Source organism: Lepus europaeus, chromosome 18 (assembly GCF_033115175.1).
Source record: "Lepus europaeus isolate LE1 chromosome 18, mLepTim1.pri, whole genome shotgun sequence".
Lineage (NCBI taxonomy): Eukaryota > Metazoa > Chordata > Mammalia > Lagomorpha > Leporidae > Lepus > Lepus europaeus.
In genome coordinates this window covers 2050743-2076470 of record NC_084844.1, presented here as the reverse complement: position 1 = coordinate 2076470, position 25728 = coordinate 2050743, and the positions used below count along the sequence as shown (strand labels likewise).

Genomic DNA, 25728 nt, shown 5'->3' with positions numbered 1-25728 from the left:
AAAAGTTCCTTGAGAACCGATGAACGGTGACCGTGTCGTGACTGCGTTGGACCCTCGCTGGCGAGGGGTCTGGACGCACTCCCCCTCCCGCTCCCTCGGAATGCCCACACCCTGCTGGACAGTGTCAAAGCAGGTGCCTGTCGGGAGGGGGCTGCACAGGGGCCGGTGCTCCACAGCTCCAGGACCAAGGCCAGGGGCGAAATCCCTCAGGCCGCAGCTGCACAGGGTGGGGCTCAGGCAGGAACAGGACCCAATCTGTGTGCTGAGAACCCCCACTGGGGTTAGGCTGGGGACAAACCACACCCATCCTGCCTGCTGCCCCCTTTATACTGGGAGAGCCTGGGGCTTCTCCCGACCCGGCCCCCTGAGGGGCAGGCTGTGGGCCAGGTCCTGGCTTCTCTGTGCTCCCTGGAGATGGGGCCTCCTGCGCCCGGGGTCTGGGTGGGCGTGTCGTCTTTAGTCAGCAGCCGGCCACTTTCCTGCCCGCCCACGCTCACTCGCTGGCTCTCCCCTGAGCCCACCCCCTCTGTAGCCCACACAGGAAGTGCCTGCAGCAGCCGGGGACCTCGGAGGACAGCTGCTGGAGGCCACTGGGCAGCGGAGGGAGCCCTGGACGCAGTGTCCTGTCTACACAGCAGCCTGGCCCCTGACCGCCGGAGCGACCCGGATGGCCCGCCCCACTGTATCCACCTGGCCCCTGACCACTGCAGCGACCCGGATGGCCCGCCCCACTGTGTCTGCCTGGCCATGGGGGCTGCACCTTCCCCTCCCGCCCCAGTGTGTTGAAGGGCTCTGTCCTGGAGTCCCTGGGGTCCCTGCCGCCCCAGCCCAGGGTGGAAGCTAAGTCCACGTACCCCAAAATCCCAGCAAAGTTCTCCCAGCTGCTGCTGGCCAAGGCACCCCGGGAACCCTGCCCATAGGGAATCGTCTGGTGGGGGCCCGTGCCTGGGGGCCCCAGATCCAAGAGGGGCCTGGAGAAGCCAGCACAGACCCCGCCAGACGAGGCCAGTGGGCGTCGCGGGGCCAGGCACCTTCCCTCCAGCTCGGGTGAGGAGCCTCAGGGGCCCCGCACCTCAGGGCCTCGCCTCCCACCTCCCCGGTCCGCCCCGGACTCTGACTCCGGGTACTACTCTAGGGCTCGGGCTGGAATGAGAACAAACGAGGTCAGAAAAGCAGCTCCCGTGTTTTACCGGAAGAAACGGCTCTCCCAGTGCCCAGGTCAGGGGCTTCCACCCCACCCCACTCACCCACACGGCACCAACGGGGGAGGGCAGGGGGCCAGGTGCCTGCCCACCGTGGGAAGAGCCCCCTCCTGCAGGCCAGCGTGGAGCAGGCCAGGCATCGCCCACCGGGAGCTGGCCTGAGCCGGTGCCTGTGGCATCACCCTGCCTTTGGTGACCCTCAAGCAGGAGGACCTCCGCCCGGACGCCCACAGGGCGGGGCTCGCCACTCAGCCTGCCGCCGGCCAGGGGAACCCGAGCTGGGGTGGCAAAGCAGCCCTCTGCCCGTTTGCCGGCTTCCACCCAGTGTGGTCTGCACCTGCCCACCTGGCACACGGGAGGCGGGGGAGGGAACTGGCTAGAAGCATCCAAAGACTGAGGGGTCTCAGCCCTCGGTCTCCAACCGGAGAACAAGACTCCACCGGGACCAGGGTCCCGCCCTGTCCCAGAGACCCCTTGGAATTCCTCGCCCGCGAGGACGGAGGTGCCCCTCAGCGGGCAGCAGCATCCTGGGGGAGGGAAGGGGTCTCCTCCCCAGGCCCAGGCGGGAGGGACGTCCAGCGTGAGGAGGGAGGGGCCGTGGCCTGCCGCCCCCACGGTCAGCTAAGGCGGGGCTGGGTCCCATCTGGGAGGGGCTGTCAGAGCTCGTTGTGTAGAGGCCGGCACTGGGGTGAGAGTTTTTCCTCCAGGACGCCGTCGGGGGCGCACACCCAGGGGTCATGGGTCTCCCACTGCCACTTGGCCAGCCGGGCCTTCAGCAGGTCCAGGACCTGGGCGAAGCGTGGGTCGCCGGCCCGGTTGCAGGTCTCGCGGGGGTCCTGGCTGTGGTCATACAGCTCCCAGCGGTCCCGGTAGTAGTAGTGGTGGAGGTCCGTGTACCAGCCGGTGGGCTGGCCGGCCACGCTGCGGTTCAGCAGGTCCTGGAAGGTGGGCGACACGTACAGGTCCTGGTCGATGGGGAAAGGCGTCCTGAAGCCCAGGTTGTGCACCAGGCGGAGGCCCCGCTGGAACACGGAGCGCATAGGGTAAGACATGGTGACCTCGTGGTAGCTCTGGCTGCCGAAGACGGTGTCCCATGGGGGCTCGGCCTCCAGTGCCGGCAGGAGGGACCGGCCTGTGAGCTGGACGGTCTTCGAGCCAAAGATGGCGTAGCTGGGGTAGGGGATGGAGAACCAGTCCAGGATGGTGGGCGTGAGGTCTGGAAAGGAAGCGGCGGCTCAGCTGCCGGCTCTGGGAGGGCTGAGCCCAACCACCCTGCACCGCCCCATCACCACCAGGGGGCGCTGCCTCGGACTGGCGCCTCTCACTCCAGCCCTGGTCCTATTTCCTGGCCCTGCAGGTATAGCCAAGGGCCCCCACCTGGTGACACTGAGGACCCGCCTACAGCTCCATGGACCAGAAAGGAAGCCCTCAGGCAGGCAGGGCTCCTGGCGAGGGGCCTGAGGGGAAGGCAGACCCTGAACCGGGGAGGAGGGTGCACGGTCCTGGGGGCGGGCTGGGCTGGAGGCTCGCACAGCCTCTCCCAGGGTCTCTCTCCCACACCCATGATTCTGTCTGCTCATCTCCACGTGGGCCTTCGCGCAGAGGAAGGCATGTTAGGGTGCAGTGGTTGTCAAAGTGGGGTCCCCGGGCCCACAGCATCAGCACCCCCAGGAACTCATCAGACAAGCAGAAGCTCAGGACTGCCCAGATCTGGGGCCTGCGGTGTGGAGCGCATGGGCATCCAGGCGGCCCTGCTGCCGCTCTGTGGGAGTGCACGGGCATCCAGGGGGCCCTGCTGCCGCTCTGGGAGCGCACGGGCATCCAGGGGGCCCTGCTGCCGCTCTGCGGGGGCGCACGGGCATCCAGGGGGCCCTGCTGCCCCTCTGTGGGGGCGCACGGGCATCCAGGCGGCCCTGCTGCCGCTCTGTGGGAGCGCACGGGCATCCAGGGGGCCCTGCTGCCGCTCTGTGGGAGCGCACGGGCATCCAGGCGGCCCTGCTGCCGCTCTGCGGGGGCGCGCGGGCATCCAGGCGGCCCTGCTGCCGCTCTGTGGGAGCTCACGGGCATCCAGGGGGCCCTGCTGCCGCTCTGGGAGCGCACGGGCATCCAGGGGGCCCTGCTGCCGCTCTGGGAGCGCACGGGCATCCAGGCGGCCCTGCTGCCGCTCTGCGGGGGCGCACGGGCATCCAGGGGGCCCTGCTGCCGCTCTGGGAGTGCACGGGCATCCAGGCGGCCCTGCTGCCGCTCTGTGGGAGTGCACGGGCATCCAGGGGGCCCTGCTGCCGCTCTGTGGGAGCGCACGGGCATCCAGGGGGCCCTGCTGCCCCTCTGTGGGAGCGCACGGGCATCCAGGGGGCCCTGCTGCCGTTCTGCGGGGGCGCACGGGCATCCAGGCGGCCCTGCTGCCGCTCTGTGGGGGCACAAGCAGCCGTCTGAAGGCGAGACCCCGGCCGGCACCCAGGGTGCTGCTGTCACTCTCGGGGTCCCGTTCTTCCGCGCCCGCCCCCTCCTCAGCCAGGGAGCCGAGGACCCCCTCCCCCGTCACGGCCTTACCTAGGAGGCTCACGTAGGCCTCGCTGACCTGGCCCCAGCGCCGCGGGTGCTCGGGGGACGACACCAGCAAGGGCTCGGCAGTCCCCGGCCAGTACAGGTTGGTCCTGCCGCTGGGGAAGGGGATGCCGTTGTCGGATGTGAAGATGACCAGGGTGTCGTTCAGGACACCAGCTTCTCGCAGCTCCTGGAGCACCAGGCCGACCCCTGTGGCGGGGGCGGGGGCGGGGGCGGGGTGAGGGCTCAGTCAGAGACCCAGGGGGAGACCTGCGCACGGGTTCCCTGCTCCGGCCGCTGGACGCCAACTTTTGGGGCCTTAGAAGTCCCTGAGGTCCTTCCAGGAAGCCCAGACCCCAGGCCCACTCCCTGTCCTGGGCCACACGGCCTCAAGACATGTCTCAGCACTCCATGATTTTTAACTTGGGAGAGAGAGAGAGACAGAGAGGGAGAGAGATCTTCCATCTGCTGGTTCACTCCCTAAATGCCTGCGACAGCCAGGGGTGGGCCAGTCCGAAGCCAGGAGCCCGGAGCTCCATCCTGGCCTCCCGCTGGGTGGCAGGGGCCCAGGGGCTTGGGTCAGCACCCGGACCCTGTGAGGGAACCTGGTTTGCAGATATACGCAGTCAAGGATCTCAGCACCAGAGCATCCTGAAGAACCCAGGCGGGCCCTAGACCCAGTGAGGGCTAAGCCACCAGGACAAGGGTCCCAACACGACAGAGGGGGGCAGGCGCTGTGGTGCAGTGGGTAAAGCCTCAGCCTGCAGTGCCGGCATCCCATATGGGTGCCGGTTCGAGTCCAGGCTGCTCTACTTCCCATCCAGCTCCCTGCGAATGTGTCTAGGAGGGCACAGCAAGGCAGCCCGATTGCTTGGGGCCCTGCACCCACGTGGGAGACCAGGATGGAGACAAGAGAGCAGCGCGCGGGGGAGGGGGCAGAGGTGGGAGTGGCTCGGCTGCAAGGAGCCCCAGAGCCCCCCGTGGCTGGGAGAGGAAGGGCAGGGGCCTCCCTGAGCCGGGGGAGCGACAGCCCACACCTTGATGCCAGGCCTCCGGCCTGCAGGACCGTGAGCTCCTCTCTGTTGTAAGCACCCCAGTCCGTGGCCCCTGTTATGGCCACAACAGGAACTGGCCTCCACCCCCCCCCAAGTTCTGCATATGCCTCACCTGGGGAACCCCACGCCCAACCTCACCCAGCTCCTGTGGCTGGGAGCATGTTCCGAGCCTGCACCCTGCCGCTGGGGCACACAGAGGCCCCAGCCCAGGAGCAGCGGGGTCCCGGCACAGCCCCAGGCCGAGGTCCCGACGCCAGCCCCGAGGCGGGGGCTGCCGTGCCCCCCACACCGAGCTTCTTCTCTGAACCCAGCCCCAGCACAGGGCCTTGCCCATGAGCCCCGCCTCACGCTGCCCTGGTGGGAGCTCCCTGGGCTGGGCCTGAGCCAGCCGGCACCCAGCGCCCAGATCCGTGGGCCCACCTTGGTCCATGCGGCCGATGGTGGTGTACTGGGCGGCCAGGTCAGCTCGGGCTGCCGGCGTGTCAGGGACGAAGTAAGGAACCTGGGGAGAGTTGGGGGCTCAGAGGAGGAGTCTGTGGGAGGGGAGGGGCGCCCAGCCCTGGAGCTGAGGGGGCAGACGGAGACCAGCGAGGGCCCACGACCACCTCCTCCTGTGAACAGAGGAGCCCAGAGCAGGGTCTCCCTGAATGCCTGCTCCCACCTGCTGCCGATTCTCAGGGTCTCTCCCACCAGCTGGGGTGAGGGCTGTCAGCTCAGGGGCGGGGCCAGGTGCCCAGGTCTGGGACTGGCCAGGGCCCCACCTACCAGGACATCCTGGGGGTCATAGGTCTGGGGGGTCCAGTCCGGGATGCGCCCCATGCCGCTCTCCCCGTTGCCGAACTTCTCGCAGAAGGCTCCGTACTGAGGCTGGGAGTGCCCGCAGCGGTGGGGGTCATGGAAGCCCACGTAGAGGAAGAAAGGCCTGTAGGGGGTGGGGGGGGGACTCGGTGCCCAGGTCCAGGTCCGGGTGGGCCAGCGTGCCCCCCACTGCTCCCCGCTGTCGGACCTCACCCGTGACCCATGCTGCCTGTGTCCCCAAGTCCCCCCTTCCTGACACGACCCCGAGACGGCGCCAGCCGCCCCCTCGCACCTGCCCTCGTCCTGGGTCTGCAGGAACTTCCGGACCAGCAGCTTCATGCGTGTGATGTTGCGGCCCACCTGCAGGACGGAGCCGTTCTCCTCCGTGTAGGCAAAGTCGAACGGGAACACCGCTTCCGGCCCCACGTGCTTCTTCCCGACGATGCCTGCGGGAGGGCGAGACGCCGGCCAGAGGCCCCTCGGCTCCCTGCCCCACCCCGGGCCTCCTCTCCCCTCGGCTCCCTGCCCCACCCCGGGGCCTCCTCTCCCCTCGGCTCCCTGCCCCACCCTGGGGCCTCCTCTCCCCTCGGCTCCCTGCCCCACCCCGGGGCCTCCTCTCCCCTCGGCTCCCTGCCCCACCCCGGGCCTCCTCTCCCCTCGGCTCCCTGCCCCACCCCGGGCCTCCTCTCCCGGCAGGGCCAGGCACGGGGCCCCCAGGCTTCGGCCTCCGTGGCGGAGCTCACCTGTGCGCACGCCGGCCTGGCGGAGCAGCAGCGGCAGGCTCCGCACCTTGTCGAAGGAGTTGAAGTGGTGCAGGTCCTGGTGCAGCCCGTACATGCCGTTCTGGTGCTGCGGGCGAGGACTCGTGAGCCCCGACCCCGGCCTCTCTCCCACGGCTGGGCCAGCCTTGGGGGGACCGGCACCCTGGGAGAGCCCCTGCGCCCCACGAGGCCCCGAGCTGCCCACGGCGAGAGCAGCAAGGGGCAGGGTCTGGAGCGACGGACGCGGGCGCTGCGGGCGCTTCTAGCTTCCTCTCGGCTGCCTCTCCTCTCCCACTTGCTGTTAGGACCACACAAGGTGCGGCGAGGACAGAGCCAGGTCCCTTTCGTGGCCTGTTTTACGTTGTCAAAGGCATCGCTGACCCTTGGGACGCCCACTATTCAGGGGCCCGCGTGGTGGCGGAGCTGAGCTGCTGCCTGCGGCACCGGCATCCGCTGTGAGCCTGGGCTCCAGGCCCAACTGCTCCCCTCCCGAGTCAGCTCCCTGCTAGTGCGCCTGGGAAAGCAGCGGAAGATGGGGGCCCCGGCACCCGCGTGGGAGACCTGGATTTAGCTCCTGGCTTCAGCCTGGCCCTGCCTCTGCCTTAGTGGCCATTTGGGGAGTGAACCAGTGGACGGAAGACTCTCTCTCTCTCTCCCTATCCCTCTCTCTGCCACTGTTTAGAGGTGAGGGAAGGGCTCCCCCTCGGGCCTCAGCCCACTGCCCAGACGCGGCTGCTCCCCTCCTCGTGGCTCGCCTGCGTCTCAGCCTCTCGGACTGGGACGCGCGGGCAGAGCACGCTTGCCCACGGTAACGTAACAGAATGCGCACCACAGCCAACAGGTGGAAGCGACCGAGGGTTCCAAACAGACGGACGGGGAGCAGCCACACAGGCCGGGAGTGCAACGCCTGCTGCAGCCTGGAGCAACCCCAGGGCCTCACGCGCAGGAAAGATGGGCACAAGGGCACGAACGGCGCGGCTCCACTCACACGAGGTCGCTAGAGGAGCCACACGCCCAGGCAGGAAGTAGAAGCGGGGTTGCGGGAACTGGAGCCCCCAGTCCCTGAGGCCGGCACCCAGAGCACCCCTACCTGGGGCAGGCCAGTGAGGAGGCTGGCGCGGCTCGGGGAGCAGCTGCTGACGGAGGTGAAGGCGTTGCGGAAGACGAGGCTGTGGCGGGCCAGGGCGTCCAGGTGAGGGGTGACGATGGCGCTGTTGTTGTAGGCGCCCATCTCAAAGCCCCCATCGTCCGCTGAGGGGGGACAGAAGGACCAGCGGGCTGGGGTCAGGGGGAAGAGCCTCTCAGAGGGAAGGGGACCTGCGGCCCTGCTGCAAAGGCCCGCACTGGCGACACCAGGAGAACAAGGTGTCCAGGTGGGCACTGTGCCCGGGGGCAGCATTCTAGGGCACCTGTCAGCAGGGACACGACACCCAGGAGAACAAGGTGTCCAGGTGGGCACTGTGCCCGGGGGCAGCATTCCCAGGGCACCTGTCAGCAGGGGGACACGACACCCAGGAGAACAGGGTGTCCAGGTGGGCACTGTGCCCGGGGGGGCAGCAGGTGGACACAACACCCAGGTGGGCACTGCCCCGAGGGGGTGGCACACCTGTTAGCTGACACGACACCCAGGTGGGCACTACACCGAGCAGGCCTGACACCTGGCCGGGTGTTGTCAGCAGGGATGGAACCCAGCAAACATGACTGCTGGGGGGGGCACAGTCACAGCAGGCGTGGGACGGGGGCAGGCACAATGCTCGAGCCATCCTGACGCCTCCACAGGCCTGGCATCCCTGCGAGCAGCGTCCCCAGCAGCAGACAGCCCGCTACTGGGCAGCAGCCAGCACAGCAGGCACAGGCCTCCCAGCTCCCACAACCACACCAGCTTCCTCCTTGTGCAACGTTAAGGCCAACGCCTCCTTCAGGGGCACTGGGGTCCCCTCAGGGGGACGGAGGCCTCCAGCTGGGACCCATGGGGCGTGAGCTGGGGCAGCCCAGCAGGTGGAGGGTGGCCGTGGAGGTAGTTGGTGTGCACCCTGCTGCGCCTCCAAACCTGCTCGGGGGCGTCAGCACCTGCTACGGGGAGACCTGTGTCCTCCCAAACTCCCATGCGGAGCCCAGACCCAGTGCGACTGTATCGGGAGACAGGGTCTTTAACTAGGGTGGCCGGGAGGCCACAGAGGGGGAGGGGCCCACGCTGTGGCTGGGGGTGGGGTGAAGCCTCTGCCTGCAGAGCCGGCATCCCATGTGGGCTCCACCTCCCGTCCATCTCCCTGCTGATGCACCTGGGAAGGCAGTGGAGGATGGGCCACGTGCTTGGGCCCCTGCACCCCCTGGGGGACCCAGAGGCCGCTCCTGGCTCCTGGCTGTTGCCGCCATTGGGGAAGTGAACCAGAGGATGGAAGCTCCTGTCCCTGTGTCTCCCTTCCTGTCTGTACCTCTGCCTTTCACATACATGAAATAAACTGAAAATAAACTGAACAAGAGGGAGCCCGGCGGCACGGGCAGCCGCGGCCCTGAGCGGGGACGGCAGCAGCGCTGTCCGGGTCACCCCGCGGGGAAATCAGGGCGGCGGGCCGCGCGCCAGACCTCAAGGGGGAAGAATCGCAGCGGCCGACGCCCACAGCGGAAGTCGCCCTGCAGCCCGGGGGGCTGGGGCGCGGGGGCCGCGGGAGGGGACCCCGCCGCTGGACTCGCGCCAAGAGCTGCGGGGGGCCGGGCCGGAGCGGCCGACGCGGGGCCAGCAGCTGTCCGCAGCGGGCTGACCGCGGGCTGCCCGCACTCACCGAGGAGGAGCAGCGCGCTCCGAGGACGCGCCCGGCACAGCCCCAGCGAGAGCAGCAGCGCGCAGCAGGCCGACCACAGGCAGCGCATGGCGACCGCGGCGGCGACTCCGGCCCGGGCCCGGCCACGCCCCCGGTCACGTGCGCCAAAGCCCCGCCTCTTCGAGCCCCGGGGTTCCTGCTCGGCCACGCCCCGGTCACGTGCTCCAAGGCCCCGCCCGCTCCCCTCGGGCAGTGATTCCTGCGGACCCGGCTGCCACCGTGGCGGGGGTCCCGGGCTGCGGCGCCGCCGGGGGTGAGTTCGTGGCCCGCGCCGAGAGGGGGGCAGAACCCGGGAGTGGGGGGTGGTCCGGGACGGTGCGGGGTCGCCGGGGTGTGGCACTTTCCGTGGGGGCCCCCACCGCCTGCGGGACCCGCACCGCGTCCGCAAGGTCCTGGGCCGGCGGCGCCGTCCGGAGTGGGTTTTGGCCGGAGCAGTAACGCGGGGGGCAGCGGCGGGCGGGGGCCGGGGGCGCCAGGACCCCGAGGGTGCTGAGCACCTGAACCAGAGGCGCGCGGGGGTGGGGGGCTGATGCTCTCCCGGGCGCCTGGGGACCTTGAGAGCCACAGGTGGGCGCCGGGTAAGACCCCTCCAGGGCCGCAGTCCGCCCTGGACTCGGGACTCTCCGGGTTCCTCGGGGCCCCCTGGTACCCGCACCCCGACACACGCACAAGCTCCCGGCAGCTGGGTGAGGCTGGGCTGCCCCGGGGCCCTGGTCCGCCCTGCAATGCTCACCTGTTACATCCGTCCGGGAGGGCTGAGGAGGGAGGGACCTGGGTGTGATTAGTTTGTGCAGATTCTTATCTGTGAACCCTGGCGTGTAGGGAGCGGCCTGCAGCTGTGGGCAGGTGGGATACGAGGGCTGCACATGGTGGGGGTCAGGGCTCCCTCTGCACAGGTGGCTGGCTTCCTCTCTAGCCTGGGGGCGTTAAGCCTCTGGTCCCCCAGGACAGGGTAGGGGAGACACCTGGTATTGCTGGGTTCTCTGAAACCCAGGCCGTGGTCCCCCACCCTACAGAAGCCCCCTGCGGTGCCGGCTCCAGCATGGCCCCCCACCCCTGCTGCTGCTCCCCCGGTGGGGTGCGGAGGAGGCTGCCCCTCCTGGCCTGGCTGCCCAGCTACTCTGTGCAGTGGCTGAAGATGGACTTCATCGCCGGGCTCTCGGTGGGACTCACGGTCATTCCCCAGGCACTGGCCTATGCTGAAGTGGCCGGACTCCCACCCCAGGTGAGACGCTGCCCCGTGTCCCCTCCCCACGGTCTGGCCCAGGGCCCCGGCCCCAGCGCCTGGCCCCCAGCAGAGTAGCACTCCACGGGTTCCAGGTACCTTCAGCCGCCCCAGGGTCCAGCCTGGGGCCCGAGGAACCTTGGTTTATGATCCGAAGCTTGTGACTGCTTTGGGCGGGTGTCACCTCCTTGTCACCGGCGCTGAGCTGGTTCTGGATGGCCCACGGGTCAGCAAGGCGACTCAGAGTGACCTTGAGCCTTTGACATAGGCATTGAGGCCTTTGCGCGCTGGCCCCCCACACATGCCCCAGGTGCGCTCCGGGAGGAAGAAGCAGGCCCACTGTGATGGCTAAGAGAAGGGGCCCGTGCCCGGCCGCAAGCCTGGGGGTGCTCACCTCCGCCTGTCCCCGCAGTATGGCCTCTACTCCGCCTTCATGGGATGCTTCGTGTACGTCGTCCTGGGCACCTCCCGGGACGTGACCCTGGGCCCCACGGCCATCATGTCCTTGCTGGTGTCCTTCTACACCTCCCACGAGCCCGCCTATGCCGTGCTGCTGGCCTTCCTGTCCGGGTGCATCCAGCTGGCCATGGGGTTCCTGTGTTTGGGTGAGACTCTGCCTTCCGGCCCAGGTGCCCACCTTGGGGATGCCCCCAACCTCCCGTTTCCTCTCTGCGTCCCGAGGGCTGTCCCTGTGTGCGTGTTGGGGTGGGGGAGGGCCCCCAGCCCTCTCTGTCCAGCTTAGAGCCCGGCACACATGGCAGAGTGACCAGGGCCTCGGACCCGGGTCTCCTTCCCTGCCCCCAGACGGCAGCCCAGATAGGCTGCGGCTCTCATCAGTCCGTGCCCCAGCCCTCCCCCCACCACACCACCCCTCCCAGAGCCACGTCCCCCCTGCCCTGGAGCTGGGTGGAGCTGGAAGTGGCTCAGGGGCCCCTCCTGGCCGGCCAGGCTTCCTGCTGGACTTCATCTCCTGCCCAGTGATCAGAGGCTTCACCTCCGCTGCCGCTGTCACCATCGGCTTCGGGCAGATCAAGGTAGGCCCGGTGCCCCCGCGCGGCGTCGCCGTCGGCCCAGACGTGGCCGGGAGCTGGGCCTCTGTGACCCTGATGTTTGTGGCCGGTGGAGCTTCATGGCCTCCGTGGGTCGAGGCTCACGCGGTCTCTCCTGGGTCCTCGGTCACTCACAAGCCCTTTCCAGGAGGTTGTCACAAGGGTCAGATTTTACAGCAGGAAGCTTGGGGGCGGCCACCACAGCCCTGCCCTTGCCCGCGTTGTCGCCGGTGCCCGGTGCCTTCCCCGGTGGTGCCGTCGTGCCAGCTTTGTGCACACACGACCCTGGCCTCACCCTGCCGGGATTCCCACAAGCAAACAGTGTCCGTGAGCGCTCGGCGGGGTGACGTTTTACGCTTCGTCCAGTTCCTGCTGGGTTTCTTGGTGAGACGGGCGGGGGGGAGTGGGTGACACACGTGCAAGCAGGGAGGGCAGCTCCACAGAGGGGGCCTCACCCCCGCCTTGGGGCTGGTGCCTTCCCAGCCCCCCACCCCCCGCAAGGCCGCCTGGGCTGCAGGTGGGTCTGGGCTGGGGTCCCTGGTGGAGGCAGCTGAGCGTGTCCGGGTCAGGTGAGCTGGCCAGGTCTGCATGCTCACTGCGCGCCACACCGGGCTGAACCTCCGTGGAATTCACTCTGCGGTTAGGGAGGAAGCCAGAGACCAGTGTGGGGGGGGGGCGTGGAGGAACCAGCGTGTGGGGGGGGCTGGAGGAAGCCAGAGACCAGCGTGGGGGGGGGCGGAGGAAGCCAGAGACCAGTGGGGGGGGGGGGGCTGGAGGAACCAGCATGGGGGGAGGGGCCGGAGGAAGCCAGAGACCAGCGTGTGAGAGAGGGGGGCCCTTGGAAGACAGAGAGCAGAGTGTTGGGGGGGCGAAGGAAGCAAGAGACCAGCGTGGGGGGGGGGCGGAGGAACCAGCGTGTGGGGGGGGCTGGAGGAAGATGGAGACCAGCTTGCGGGGGGCCCTTGGAAGCCAGAGAGCAATGTGGGGGGGGGGGCGGAGGAGGCCAGAGACCAGCGTGGGGGGGAGGCGGAGGAAGACAGAGACCAGTGTGTGAGAGAGGGGGGCCCTTGGAAGACAGACCAGAGTGTTGGGGGGCCCTTGGAAGACAGACCAGAGTGTTGGGGGGGCGCCCTTGGGAGCTGGATGGCCTGCAGAGAGGAGAGGAGCTGCCTCAGCCCATACCCAGCACCTTTCTAGGGGTCCCGGCCTTCCCCCAAGGAAGGCACCCCAAGAGAATCCTGTCTGCCCGAAGCCGAGGGGACTCCCCGGCCTGGTAACATGGGGCAGCCGACCCTCGGGAGGAATCACACCTGTGCCACACCCCGCGTGAACAGGAGGGGAGGAAGACCCGGGCCCCACTCCCTTCCAGACCCCAGGCTGAGCACAGGCGGCACCCCCAGCCTTTCCTGACTGCCCGCCTGGCCGCTCAGGGCGTCCTATTGAACTGGTCAGCTCGCACACCCGGTCTGAGTGGCTGGGCGCTGCCTCTCACGTCCGTCTGCTCCACGGATGCCGGCCGTCACGTGTGGCTGCCTTGCTCTGGGCTCGGCCAGGCGGGGTCTGAGAGCCCAGGAGGCCCTGGGTCAGGGTCGGGCTCCAGGGCAGAGGGCAGGAAGGAGGGCCTGGGGAAGCTGTCTGACCGGAACCTCTGTCCCGACAGAACCTCCTGGGACTGCAGGACATCCCCAGGCAGTTTTTCCTGCAGGTGTACCGCACCTTTCTCAGCATTGGGGAGACCAGGTACCTGCGGCCCCGCCCCCGTGGCATTTGTCCCTCCCTTCCGGGGCCAGAGCAGCACCGTCCGTCACCCGGGAGCGGGTTGGAAGTTCAGACTTGAGTCAGGGGCAGTGTTTTAACTAGGCCCAGGTGGCTCCTGTGTGCCCTGAGCTCGAGCAGCTCTGCCTGGGGGAGCCTGAGGGCCTGGACGCCCTCCACTCCTGGGAGGAGCGGGCCGAAGAGGGGAGCAGGAGCCCTGTCTCTCCCGAGGCCACAGGTGGGCAGCTGGAGCTGTGATGAGAGCCGGAGAGCCCGGAGTGCCTGCAGGAAGTGCCCCCTCTGAGGGTTTAAACCAGCAGCCACGGGGAGGGGGTTCCTCCCTCGGCAGGAAGCCCAGACCCTCTCCTACCTCCCTGCGCCCAGAGGGTCCTGGTGCTGATGCCTGAAAGAAAGGGGGGGCACTGGGCCATCTCGTCCTGCCCCCTGATCTGGAGCTGCGGCTGCCCGGATGGATGGCGCCAGGAACTGGCAGCTTCCCAGCCTGCTGGGGCTGGGGTCAGCCTCCTGGAGGGGGTGGAAGGACCCCACTCAATCCAAAGTCTTTTTTTCCTTTGGACAGGCAGAGTTAGACAGTGAGAGAGAGACAGAGAGAAAGGTCTTTCATTTTCCATTGGTTCACCCCCAAAATGGCTGCTACGGCACGCCGATCTGAATCCAGGAGCCAGGTGCTTCTCCTGGTCTCCCATGGGGTGCAGGGCCCAAGCACCTGGACCATCCTCCACTGCACTCCCAGGCCACAGAAGAGAGCTGGACTGGAAGAGGAGCGACCGGACAGAATCCGGCACCCCAACCGGGACTAGAACCCGGGGTGCCGGCGCCACAGGCGGAGGATTAGCCTAGGGAGCCGCGGCGCCAGCCAATCCAAAGTCTTTTAGAGCAGACAGGGGCATCTGTAGTCCCGAGACCCACGTGTGGAAAACACGGGCTGGTGGCAGCCCTGGCCTCTCGACTCCCAGTCCTGTCCGGCCTGCGGGATGGAGTAGGGATGCCGACAGCCTGGGGGAGGCAGGAAAAGCAGCAAGAGCGCCCTCTGCCTGCAGGGTGGGGGACGCCGTCCTGGGCCTGGCGTGCATGCTGCTGCTGCTGGCGCTGAAGCTGATGCGGGACCACATGCCCCCCGTGCACCCCGAGATGCCCCTGTGCGTGCGGCTCAGCCACGGGCTGGTGTGGACGGCCACGACAGGTGAGGGGTCTTCTCAGCATGCCCCCGGGCTCTGGGGTGCCCCCTGGGGCATGGCCTGGCCGCTGGGAAGTTTCCCAGGAGAATTGGGGTCTGTGTGCAGTAGGAGCCCTCAGCCAGAGGCGATCTCGCTCCTTGGGGACCGTTTGGGGAGGCCCCGCCCCCACGTGGCAGTGCTGAGGGTGGCGGGAGATCAGTCCCTGGGGCCAGAGGTTCTGTTCCTCTTTCTTTTCTTTCCTTGTTTTTTTGGAAGATTTATTTATACAGAGAGGTCTTCCATCCACTGCTTCACTCCCTGGGTTGGGCCAGACCAAAGCCAGGAGCCAGGAGCTTCTTCCAGGTCTCCCACGTGGATGCAGGGGCCCAAGCACTCGGGCCATCTTCTGCTGCTCTCCCAGGTGCATTAGCAGGGAGCTGGATGGGAAGTGGATCAGCTGGGACTTGAACCGGCACCCATATGGGATGCTGGCATGGTCGGTGACAGCTTTACCCACAGCGCCGGCCCCCCGAGGTTCTGTTCTGATTGTGCACTTCTGGGGGAAAGCTCGGCTCTGGGCAGGAGTCTGCAGCCAGGGTCACGGTGAGGAGAGGTTGCCCGGGGAAGGCCCTGGGCAGGCTGCAGGGGGCCACGGTGAGGCCATCGGCTCACTGTGTCCTATGCTGTGGTTGCTGGGTGTGCCCGGAGCTGCCCTGCCTAAGGAGGAGGGCATGACGGGAAGGCAGGGGAGGCGAGTGTGGCTCCCTGGGGGCCGTGCCCACCGGGCCGGGCTTCACCGGAGTCTCCCCCGTCCCAGCCCGCAATGCCCTGGTGGTCTCCTGTGCCGCCCTGGTCGCATACTCCTTCGAGCTGACCGGACACCAGCCTTTCGTTCTCACTGGAGAGACGGCCGAGGGGCTCCCTCCAGTGCGACTCCCTCCCTTCTGGGTGACCACTGCCAACAGGACAGTCTCCTTCACCGAGATGGTACAGGTGGGCAGAACCAGGAACCGGGACGGCGTGAGCCTCCCGCCTGATGGGCGTGGCGGGGCCGAGTCCAGGTGGGACTGCCCCGTGCGCTGCAGGGGGCGTCTGACTTCCCCCAGGCCCCGGGTGTTTGTCCTAGCTGCAATCTGGGAGAAGGGACCTGCGGGAGCCCATGGGGGCGGGGGTGGGTGATATGGTCGGCCGCGGGAAGTGGTGGTCGCTGCTGTGGCCGCACCTCTGCCTGGCCAGACCGTCCTCTGCTTCCCGCTCATCCCGTCCCTGTCTCCTCTCTCAGGACATGGGGGCTGGGCTGGCTGTGGTGCCCCTGATGGGCCTCCTGGAGAGCATCGCAGTGGCCAAAGCCTTTGGTGAGACGCCCACGCCCCGCCCTGCAGGGTCCCCAAGCCCCACACCCAGCAGGATGCCCACTGCCCAGTAGGACACCCACTGTCCACCCCCTGCCCTGCAGGGTCCCCAGACCCCAAACCCAGCACAACACCCACTGCCCCCGCCCTGCAGGGTCCGCATATCCCCACCCAGCACAACACCCACTGCCCCCGCCCTGCAGGGTCCGCATATCCCCACCCAGCACAACACCCACTGCCCCCGCCCTGCAGGGTCCCCATGCCTCCGCCCAGCAGGGCACCCGCTGCCCCCGCTCCTGCCCAATGTTCTCACCCCCGGCTTGCTACCTGGCATGCTGGTTCGCCTGCTTTCTTAGTTACTTTTATCTGCTCTAAGTTTTAAATTTTGAATCTTTTAAAAAAATATTTATTTGAAAGAGCTACAGAGAGAGGGAGAGACACAGAGAGATTCTCCATCTGCTGGTTCACTCCCCAAATGGCCACAATGGCTGGGTCTGCACCAATCTGAAGCCAGTAGCCAGGAGCTTTTTCTGGCTCTCCCACAGGGGTGCAGGGGCCCAAGCACTTGGGCCATCTTCTGCTGCTTTCCCAGGCCATAGCAGAGAGCTGCATGGGAAGTGGAGCAGCTGGGACTCGAACCGGCGCCCATATGGGATGCCGGTGCTGCAGACCGGGACTTTAACCTGTTGTCCCACAGCACCAGCCCCTAAAGTGTGAACTCCTATGTAAGCGATGTTTGCTCATGTTTTAAAACACACGTGCATGGGGCCGGCGCTGTGGCTAGTGGGTAAAGCCACCACCTGCGATGCTGGCAACCCATGTGGGCACGAGTTCAAGCCCCCGCCATGCTACTTCCAATCCAGCTCTCTGCTCTGGCCTGGGAAAGCAGCAGGAGACAGCCCGAGTCCTTGGGCCCCTGCACCCGCGTGGGAGACCTGCATGGAGCTCCTGGCTCCGGCGTTGGCCTGGCTGGAGCAGCCATTTGGGGAGTGAACCAGCAGATGGAAGACCTCTCTCTCTGTGACTCTGCCTTTCTAATGAACAAACACACGTGTGCGTGTGTATGCACGTGTGCGTGGAGGGTGAGCACCCCTCATCTGGAAACCCAAGACCCCCCAAACCCTGAAGCTCTCGGGTGCCTCCAAGAGGTTGTGGGTTTTTGGATTGGGGTGCTGAGCCAGCAGAGTCTCCCCAGCCTGGAAACCTGTGACCTCGAGCTACGGGATGAGGGCAGCCCCCACCCGGCATGTGCTCTACCTGTGCTCTACTCGTGTTCTACCTGCGCTCTACCTGTGTTCTACCCGTGCTCTACCTGTGTCCTACCCATGCTCTACCCGTGTTCTAACCGTGCTCTCCCCGTGTTCTAACTGTGCTCTACCTGTGTTCTACCTGTGCTCTACCCATGTTCTACCCGTGCTCTACCCGCGCTCTACCTGTGTTCCACCCGTGCTCTACCCATGTTCTAACCGTGCTCTACCCGTGTCCTACCCGTGCTCTCCCCGTGTTCTATCCGTGCTCTACCCATGCTCTACCCGTGTTCTAACCGTGCTCTCCCCGTGTTCTACCCGCGCTCTACCCGTGTTCTAACCGTGCTCTCCCCGTGCGCCTGCTCCCTGCCGTTACGAGCCGGCGCTGTGTGTGCAGGTGTGTCACCTGTTCTCGGTGACTCTGGCGGGGCCTCCGGTGACGGTGTCCCTACGCTTCCTCCTCCAGCCTCTCAGAACAGTTACCGCATCGACACCAACCAGGAGCTGCTGGCCATCGGTGAGGCGGGCGGGGGCTCGCTGGGCCTCTCTGCGTTGCTCCATGCAGGAGTGGGGGGGGCCCAGGGGGGGCTTTGAGACGCTGCTGCGGGCTCGTTCCCAGGTCTCCAGGTGATCCTCTGTGATCCCTAAGAATAGGGAGCTGGGACCCAGGCCCACCTGCCGAGCACCTGCTGTGTGCCAGACCCTGTGGTGTGGCCTCAGTCGATACCAGGGACACCTGAGTGGCCGCCTCCGGGAGGTGCTGCCGGGGTCAGAGGTCAGAGGTCTGAAGGCTGTGGCTGAGCCTCCGGGTCGTGCCGTGGCCTGTGCTGTGGCCTTCCTGCAGGTGAGGGGGCGGGCCAGGGGGCGGGGCTCTGCCAGGTTGGTCGCTGTGTCCTTGTTTGAGGGGCGGTGACGCAGACAGGCCGAGATCTGCCCTCCACTGGTTCACTCCCCGAATGCCCGCAGCAGCCGGGGCTGGGCCAGGCCGAAGCCAGGAGTCGGGGGTCTGGGCCTCCCTGTGGGCGGCGGTGCCCACCTTGAACCGTCACCAGCTGCCTCCCAGGGTGCACGTCGGGAAGCTGGAGTTAAAAGTGGAGCCGGGACTCGAACCCAAGCACTTGGACGTGGGACGCAGGCCCACAGGTGGCCTTAACCGCAGTGCCGGACGCCAGCCCTGTGTTCAGTTTGAGTAGTGCGCTGTTCGTGGGTGGAGTCTGGCTTTCCCAGGAACTGTGCACCACGGGCAGAGGGCCGTGATGTCTCGGAGCACGGACTGCCCTGGCTGCCAGGCTGGCGCTGCTCTCTGAGTGGTGCCGCGGGTTCCGGGGCCCAGCCCTGCCAAGCTGAGATCGGAGAGTGGATCCGGGGTCCTCTGGTCCAAAGTGGGCCATGCCCCGCTGGCCCGAGGGGTCTCCCTGCCCCCGGCCGTGCAGAGCCAGGCCCATCACTGAGCGAGGGTCATTGGATGCAGCTGAGGTCGCTGCTCGGCCGCCACACCCGAGGATCCCGGGCTCAGCCGTGCAACCGGACAGCGCCTGTGCTGGGAGGAGCCCGCCTCGGGCTCTGTGGAGAGCAGGCCTCGAGCCGGTGACTGCTGGTGCAGGGGTCACAGAGTGGCCCCATGGACACCGAGGATTCACCTCCGTTCTCCCAGCCAGGCCGCGCCATGGGCCTGGGTTCCCTGCAGTGTGGTCGCACTGTCAAGCTTGGGGGCCGGTTCCTGTCCCGCGCCCTGGCCGGCCTCTCACGGGCAGGAGGGTGCTGAGAGGGGCCTGGTGCGGTGCGGTCAGTGCACTGTCCGCTGAGCTCGCTGAGCGGGACCCTGGCACTTCCCGCTTCCGGCCCCGCCTCCCCCACCTCTGCCTCGTGCTTCCTCCTCTCTGCTCTCTCCCCAGGCCTCACCAACGTGCTGGGCTCCCTCGTCTCGTCCTACCCTGTCACGGGCAGCTTTGGACGGTGAGTGCCCGAGCCCCTCCTGCTGTACCCGCTGCAGCACCTCGGCCGGGGGTCTGCCCAGCCTCCCGTGACCCAGAGGCGGCAGGAGGGGCCCGCAGGCTTGCCTTCAGGGTGGCCTCTGGCTTCTGGCGCTGCACTTTGTTTCTAGAAAGTTCTGGTGCATCCAGGTGCGAGACAGGCAGCATGGTGACTCTACCCTGGCAGGCTGGGCCTGGGGTTAAGCCCAGACCCCTCGGGTCATGCAGAAGGTGGGGTGAGCTGTGGCTGGAAGGCGGGAACCCTGCCCCCCAGCGCCTGGTCCCAGGACCCCGCCCCCACTGGGAGCGGGCCCCACCTGGGAAGTGCAGAGCAGGTCCAGGTGGTCGGGCCTGTGTGTGCTGACTTGGGTTCTTAGAATTGGTAAAAAGCAACGTCTATGGTTTTCTCTTTTCTTCTTCTTTTTTTTTTTTAAGATTTATTTATTTGAAGATTTATTTATGTATTAGAAAGAGTTACACAGAGAGAGGAGAGGCAGAGAGAGAGACAGAGAGAGAGAGAGGTCTTCCATCTGCTGGTTCACTCCCCAAATGGCCACAACAGCTGGAGCTGCACCGATCCGAAGCCAGGAGCTTCTCCGGGTCTCCCACAGGTGCAGGGGCCAAGGACCTGGGCCATCTTCTACTGCTTTCCCAGGCCACAGCAGAGAACTGAGTTGGAAGAGGAGCAGCCGGGACTAGAACTGGCGCCCATATGGGATGCTGGCACTGCAGGCAGGGGCTTCACCCGCTATGCCATAGTGCCGGCCCTTACGATTTTCTTTTCTTTTCTTTTCTTTTTTTTTTTTAATTTTTGACAGGCAGAGTGGACAGTAGAGGGAGATAGAAAGGTCTTCCTTTTTGCCGTTGGTTCACTCTCCAATGGCCGCCGCGGTAGGCGCGCTGCGGCCGGCGCACCGCACTGTTCCGATGGCAGGAGCCAGGTGCTTCTCCTGGTCTCCCATGGGGTGCAGGGCCCAAGAACTTGGGCCATCCTCCACTGCACTCCCTGGCCACAGCAGAGAGCTGGCCTGGAAGAGGGGCAACCGGGACAGAATCCGGCGCCCCGACCGGGACTAGAACCTGGTGTGCCGGCGCCGCAAGGCGGAGGATTAGCTTAGTGAGCCGCGGCGCCGGCTTATGCTTTTCTTTTAAGATTTATTTACTTATTGAAAGGCAGAGAACTTCTATCCACTGGCTCACTCCACAAATGGCTGCAACAGCCGGGGCTGGGCCAGGCCGAAGCCAGGAGCCTAGAGCTTCATCTGGGTCTCCCACATGGGTGCAGGGGCCCAAGGACTTGGGCCATCTTCTACTGCCTTCCCAGGCCATAGCAGAGAGCTGGATCAGAAGTGGAGCAGCCGGGACTTGAACTGGTGCCCACATGATATGCTGAGCGGCTTTTCCCGCTGAGCCACAGCACCAGCCCCATTTGTAGCTTTTTTGAAGCAAGGTGGAACAGGGCGGGTTGGGCACAGCTCTGAGACCCCCAAAGTTGCTCCCGCCCCCACCTACAGCCCCGTCTGGTGCGGCGATCAGCCCGGCTGAGTGGACAGAGGGTCCCGCCGCCTCTCCTGGGGCTGCCAGCTATTGACGGGCACGTGTGTTACCTTCCAGGACGGCTGTGAATGCCCAGTCGGGGGTGTGCACCCCAGCAGGGGGGCTGGTGACCGGTGAGCCCCCAGGTGTCCCCCTGTGGGAGGGAGGGGAGCATAGTTAGGGAGACCCCTACGGGTCAGGCCTCCAAGCCTGCTTTGAGGCTCGGCTCCCCACTCCCCCCCACTCCCGGCGAGGCCCCTCGAGCTGCCGCCTCCCCCGCCCGCAGGTGTGCTGGTGCTGCTGGCGCTGAGCTGCCTGACCCCACTCTTCTACTACATCCCCAAGGCCGCGCTGGCCGCCGTCATCATCGTGGCCGTGGCCCCGCTGTTCGACACCAAGATCTTCGGGACGCTGTGGCGCGTGAAGAGTATGGGAGTCCTCGGTGGGGCCGGGGGGCGTGGGGTCCCCGGACACTGAGGGCACCCCGCTTCTCAGGCCACACTGTGTCCGCCCTCCCTGGGGCCCAGCCCCTGGTCTCACTGCTGCTCAGCTCAGACCAGGAGACCCCTCCCCTGCGGGCCGCTCGGGGTCCCTGACTGCCCGTGCCCCGCGTGTGGGGACAGGAGGGCGTCCGCGGGCTGCAGGTCGGGAGGGCTCGGGAGAGCTGAGCCAAGGGCGCCCCTCGTCTGCCCCCCCAGGGCTGGACCTGCTGCCCCTGTGCGTGACCTTCCTGCTGTGCTTCTGGGAGGTGCAGTACGGCATCCTGGCGGGGACCCTGGTGTCTGTGCTGCTCCTGCTGCACTCCGTGGCCCGGCCTGAGACCCAGGTACCGCCACCGCGGCAGGGCGAGGCTCGCGCCGCGTCTGCTCACAGAGCGATCCCGGTCGTGGGAGGTGCAGAAGCTGAGCGGTCACTTCTCACTTGGGGCTGGTGTGGGGAGGAACAGCTGGTGGTCCCGTCCCCTGCAGGGTGCGTCCCGCCGGGGTGAGGCGAGCCTGGCCGGGCCTGCAGGACTGCCCGCTCCCTTCATCCTCCACAGGTGTCAGAGGAGCCTGTTGTTATCCTGCAGCCGGCCAGCGGCCTGCACTTCCCGGCGGTCGAGGCCCTGCGGGAGGCGATACTGAACCGGGCCCTGAGAGGTACGTGGTCCTCCCGCCCCCCGCACCCCCGCCCCAGCTCCTTCAGGACCCCGAGCGAGGCACAGATCCACGAGGTTCAGGCTCCGGGCTGGGGTCCCTGTGCCCCCCTCCACCATGACAAAGGCTGTGGGGCATCTGGGGACCCGTATCTGGGGTGTCTCGTCTGGTGTCGCCGCCCTGCTGGTGACAGCCCTGAGGACGGGCCCTCGCTCTGCGTCCTGCCCTTGGCCGGAGCCGCCTCCGGCCGCCTCCCCAGGCCATCTCGGCTGTCTCCCCAGCATGCCCACCGCGCTGTGCCATCCTGGACTGCACCCACGTCTGCAGCGTTGACTACACGGTGGTGCTCGGGCTCAGCGAGCTGGCGGAGGACTTCCGCAGGCGGGGCGTCCGCCTGGTCTTCCTGGGCCTGCAGGTCAGCGGCCACCGCGCAGCCCCCGGGGGCGGGGGCCTGGCCCCATCTCTGCCTCCACCCAGCCTTCCCCCTCCTTCTCCGTGAGGTGGGGAGGGGCAGCCCTGCCCCCCGCCCCCAGGGCACATGCGCAGCCCCCTCCCCTCCGCCTGCTCTGCACTGTGTGTGCCCGCAGGTCCCCGTGCTGCGTGTCCTGTTGTCTGCTGACTTGAAAGGGTTCCAGCACTTCTCCACCCTGGAGGAAGCAGGTGGGTGCGGGGGCAGGGGGCGGGCAGCAAGTCCACACCCAAGGGACCCGGGTAGAGCAGAGCAGGTCGGGAGCCGGAGGACGGGACGCAGGTGGGCCGAGCTGGAGCCGCGCCTGCGTTCTGTGTGCAGCGAGGGTCAGAGCTTGCAGACCGAGCGCCCGCTCTGCCATGGCCGAGGCCATGCCCTGAGCAGCCGGCGTGGCCCTGGGGGAGGCCGGGGCCCCCGTCTCCCTAGGGGTGTGGGTGCCGAGGAAGGGAGCAGAGGCGGCGGTTCAGCTTGAGCTCTGCCACCATGCGTCCACCATCAGGGCCATGTAGAGCGTGTCCATCATTCTAGAATGTACCCTCACCCTCACGGCCCACCGCCTGCTGCCTGCTGCCATAAGTGGGTGTTGCTGCACGTCGAATCTGGCAGATGTGTCTGCCTCTGGTTCCTGGGCCCCCGGCCGAGTGCTGGCGTGAGCAGGGTGGGCGGCCCGTGGCGGGGGCCCCGAGTCCCAGGGAAACCTCCGATGTCCCAGGGACCTCGCTGGGGCCCTGTGTGGACCGGACGCTCCAGCCTTAGCCATTCTGTGGCCTCACCCATCCCCACTTCTGCCTGGCAAACTTGTATTTTCTGCAGAAAAATTCCTGGAACAAGAGGCGGGGACCCAGCCCTCCAACGGCAGTGAGGACCCCGTCCCTGAGCTGAGGGCTGCCCTCCTGAAGGCCTGATGGGGCGCTCGGGGTTTGCGGGGCATCCTGGGAGGTTCTGTCCCGTGAGTGGACGCTGGACACCATCTGATGGCCTCCGAGGCTGCACAGTGACTCCGTGGAGGGCAGGGGAACCCGGGGGCCCCAGTGAGGACCAGGGGTGTCTGTGGGCATGGCCTGGGCGTGGACCTTTCTGGGGAGAGCCCAGCAGGACTGACCACTGAGAACGCAGGGGTCGGGGCCTCCTGGTGTGGGCGGGGCCAGGGCCTGGAGCCCATGGGAGCTCTGGGATTCCTGCCCTCTCCCCAGGCCCGAGCTGGGCAGGTGTGGTGGGATTGTGGCGTCTTGGCCACATCTGATCTGGACACGGCATCCACGATGTCGGTGGAGAAACCAGGCTGTGCCGAGCGAGGGCGAGCCTCTGTGTGAACATAATTGTGGTTTTTAATGAAGTAACGGCTCTGGAGTTTTTGTACCAATCACAAATGCTCCTTGTAAAAACACGGAAACCATCCCCGCCAGTCCATGGTGGCCGCTGCTGGACCCCTGTCCCCAGGTGTCGCGTGTCCCTATCGGCAGGTGGGCCCTGCAGAGATGGGACCGTCTCAGCCCCGGTGCTAATTAGAATATCATTATAATAAAGTTAGAATATTCTAGAATTAGAATATCTTTTTTTAATTTATTTTTAATTTTTTTTTATTTTTGACAGGCAGAGTGGACAGTAGAGAGAGAGACAGAGAGAAAGGTCTTCCTTTTTGCCGTTGGTTCACCCTCCAATGGCCGCCGCGGTAGGTGCGCTGCGGCCAGCGCACCGCGCTCATCCCAAGGCAGGAGCCAGGTGCTTCTCCTGGTCTCCCATGGGGTGCAGGGCCCAAGGACTTGGGCCATCCTCCACTGCACTCCCTGGCCACAGCAGAGAGCTGGCCTGGAAGAGGGGCAACCGGGACAGGATCGGTGCCCCGACCGGGACTAGAACCCGGTGTGCCGGCCCCTCAAGGCGGAGGATTAGCCTATTGAGCCGCGGCGCCGGCTTAAAATATCATACTAAAGTTACCCTGGCTGACCTTCACTCCCATCATGCACCTGATGCCATGGTGCCGCCAAGACTCCCAAAGAGAGGGCAAGGAAATGGTGGTGCTCAAGCCCCGCCCCCTATGAATATTCAAGTAAGCCCCGCCTTGGGCACGCATTGTGGTGCGGTGGGTTAAGCTGCTGCTTGGGATGCTGGCAAACCACATACAGGGCTGGTCTGATGCCGGCTGCTCTGCTGATGCGCCTGGGAAGCAGCAGAGGACGGCTGTGTGCCTGAGCCCCCGCGGCGCAGGTGGGGACCAGGGTGGAGCTCCAGGCTCCCGGCTTCAGGCTGGCCCAGCTCTGGCCCTGGCAGCCAGCCGAGCAAAGAGGTAGCAGGTGGAGATGTCTGTCTCTCCCCCATCACTTTGCCTTTCAAAAGTAAATAAATAAATCTTTACAAAATGTACATACATCTCTTTTCCTATCATACTGCCTTTCAAATAAGTTAACTAATTTATTTATTTATTTTTAAAAATATTTATTTATTTGAGAGGCAGAGTTACAGAGAGAGAGAGAGAGAGAGAGAGAGAGAGATCTCCCATCCACTGGTTCACTCCCCAAATGGCCACAAAGGCCGGAGCTGTGCCGATCCAAAGCCAGGAGCCAGGAGCTTCTTCCAGGTCTCCCACGTGGGTGCAGGGGCCCAAGGACTTGGGCCATCTTCTACTGCCTTCCCAGGCCACAGCAGAGAGCTGGATCGGAAGTGGAGCAGCTGGGACTCAAACCAGTGCCCATATGGGATGCTGTAGCCACAGGTGGAGGCTTTACCCATTACGCCACAGTGCCGGCCCCAACTAATTTTTTTAAATGCACATTAAAAAACCTGCCCCTTTTTCCCATGAATGTTGGGGTACTCTGTGCCTGAGACACCACTCCCCATGACTGCTGGGGTGCTCCGTGCCCGAGACGCCACTCCCATCAATGCTGGGGTGCTCCGTGCCCGAGACGCCACTCCCATGACTGCTGGGGTGCTCCGTGCCCGAGACGCCACTCCCATCAATGCTGGGGTGCTCCGTGCCCCTGCAGCGGGGTGACCGCGTCTGCTGGCAGCCCTCTGGGCTGCACCCCTGTCCACTGTGCACTCCGGCTTTGCCACAATGAGCCCTGTGGCTGTGCTGCCTGCACCTGCGTCCCGACGGCAGCTCTGCACCTCGGAGACAGCGCTGGGCTCCGTTCGGCCGCTGGGGCACGGGTGGTGGATTTCAGACCTGACAGCTGGGCACAAGCAGGTGGCCCCAAACGCCCGGCGGAATTCTGCTGCCCGGGGACAGAGCAGACCGACGGAAGCATATGCTGCTGACCGCCGGCTCCGGCCGACACCCATCGGCGCGCCTTCTCACCATCCACGGGGGCTCTGCACCACACAGGCCCGCCCCCCGGCTCGGACCCCATCCGTGGGGGCTCTGCACCGCACAGGCCCGCCCCCCGGCTCCGACCCTATCCGTGGGGGCTCTGCACCGCACAGGCCCGCCCCCGGCTCGGACCCCATCCGTGGGGGCTCTGCACCGCACAGGCCCGTCCCCCGGCTCGGACCCCATCCGTGGGGGCTCTGCACCGCACAGGCCCGTCCCCCGGCTCCGACCCCATCCGTGGGGGCTCTGCACCGCACAGGCCCGCCCCCGGCTCGGACCCCATCCGTGGGGGCTCTGCACCGCACAGGCCCGT

The 25728-nt window shown here is 66.5% G+C and overlaps 2 protein-coding genes across 2 annotated transcripts; one reads left to right on the top strand and one right to left on the bottom strand.

Annotated features, from left to right (window-relative positions):
* Nucleotides 1-1164: 1164 nt before the first annotated feature.
* SGSH (N-sulfoglucosamine sulfohydrolase) lies at nucleotides 1165-9257 on the bottom strand. The gene is made up of 8 exons (XM_062174970.1): nucleotides 9147-9257; nucleotides 7454-7614; nucleotides 6346-6451; nucleotides 5895-6048; nucleotides 5570-5726; nucleotides 5225-5306; nucleotides 3756-3959; nucleotides 1165-2418 (listed from the first exon to the last, which is right to left on the bottom strand). The coding sequence occupies exons 1-8, from the start codon at nucleotides 9232-9234 to the stop codon at nucleotides 1859-1861; spliced, it is 1512 nt and encodes a 503-aa protein (XP_062030954.1). The 5' UTR covers nucleotides 9235-9257; the 3' UTR covers nucleotides 1165-1858.
* Nucleotides 9258-9366: 109 nt separating this feature from the next.
* Nucleotides 9367-24644, top strand: SLC26A11 (solute carrier family 26 member 11). Its single transcript, XM_062216295.1, has 17 exons — nucleotides 9367-9438; nucleotides 10202-10410; nucleotides 10823-11015; nucleotides 11359-11444; nucleotides 13120-13199; nucleotides 14276-14418; nucleotides 15210-15385; nucleotides 15675-15747; nucleotides 17458-17508; nucleotides 18887-18947; nucleotides 20579-20634; nucleotides 20787-20927; nucleotides 21199-21326; nucleotides 21540-21639; nucleotides 21918-22051; nucleotides 22224-22296; nucleotides 22919-24644. The coding sequence occupies exons 2-17, from the start codon at nucleotides 10228-10230 to the stop codon at nucleotides 23008-23010; spliced, it is 1770 nt and encodes a 589-aa protein (XP_062072279.1). The 5' UTR covers nucleotides 9367-9438; nucleotides 10202-10227; the 3' UTR covers nucleotides 23011-24644.
* Nucleotides 24645-25728: the final 1084 nt, after the last annotated feature.

What these genes read in the sequence shown, in the direction of transcription:
- SGSH (XM_062174970.1), bottom strand. Translation starts at nt 9,234, where the DNA reads ATGCGCTGCCTGTGGTCGGCCTGCTGCGCGCTGCTGCTCTCGCTGGGG. An exon ending in CCAGGCCGGCGTGCGCACAG is followed by an intron (nt 6,049 to 6,345) that starts GTGAGCTCCGCC and finishes GCCCTCCCGCAG; the next exon opens with GCATCGTCGGGAAGAAGCAC. An exon ending in CATCGGCCGCATGGACCAAG is followed by an intron (nt 3,960 to 5,224) that starts GTGGGCCCACGG and finishes CCCCCGCCACAG; the next exon opens with GGGTCGGCCTGGTGCTCCAG.
- SLC26A11 (XM_062216295.1), top strand. Translation starts at nt 10,228, where the DNA reads ATGGCCCCCCACCCCTGCTGCTGCTCCCCCGGTGGGGTGCGGAGGAGG. An exon ending in AGCAGGGGGGCTGGTGACCG is followed by an intron (nt 20,635 to 20,786) that starts GTGAGCCCCCAG and finishes CCCCGCCCGCAG; the next exon opens with GTGTGCTGGTGCTGCTGGCG. An exon ending in TGGCCCGGCCTGAGACCCAG is followed by an intron (nt 21,327 to 21,539) that starts GTACCGCCACCG and finishes CATCCTCCACAG; the next exon opens with GTGTCAGAGGAGCCTGTTGT.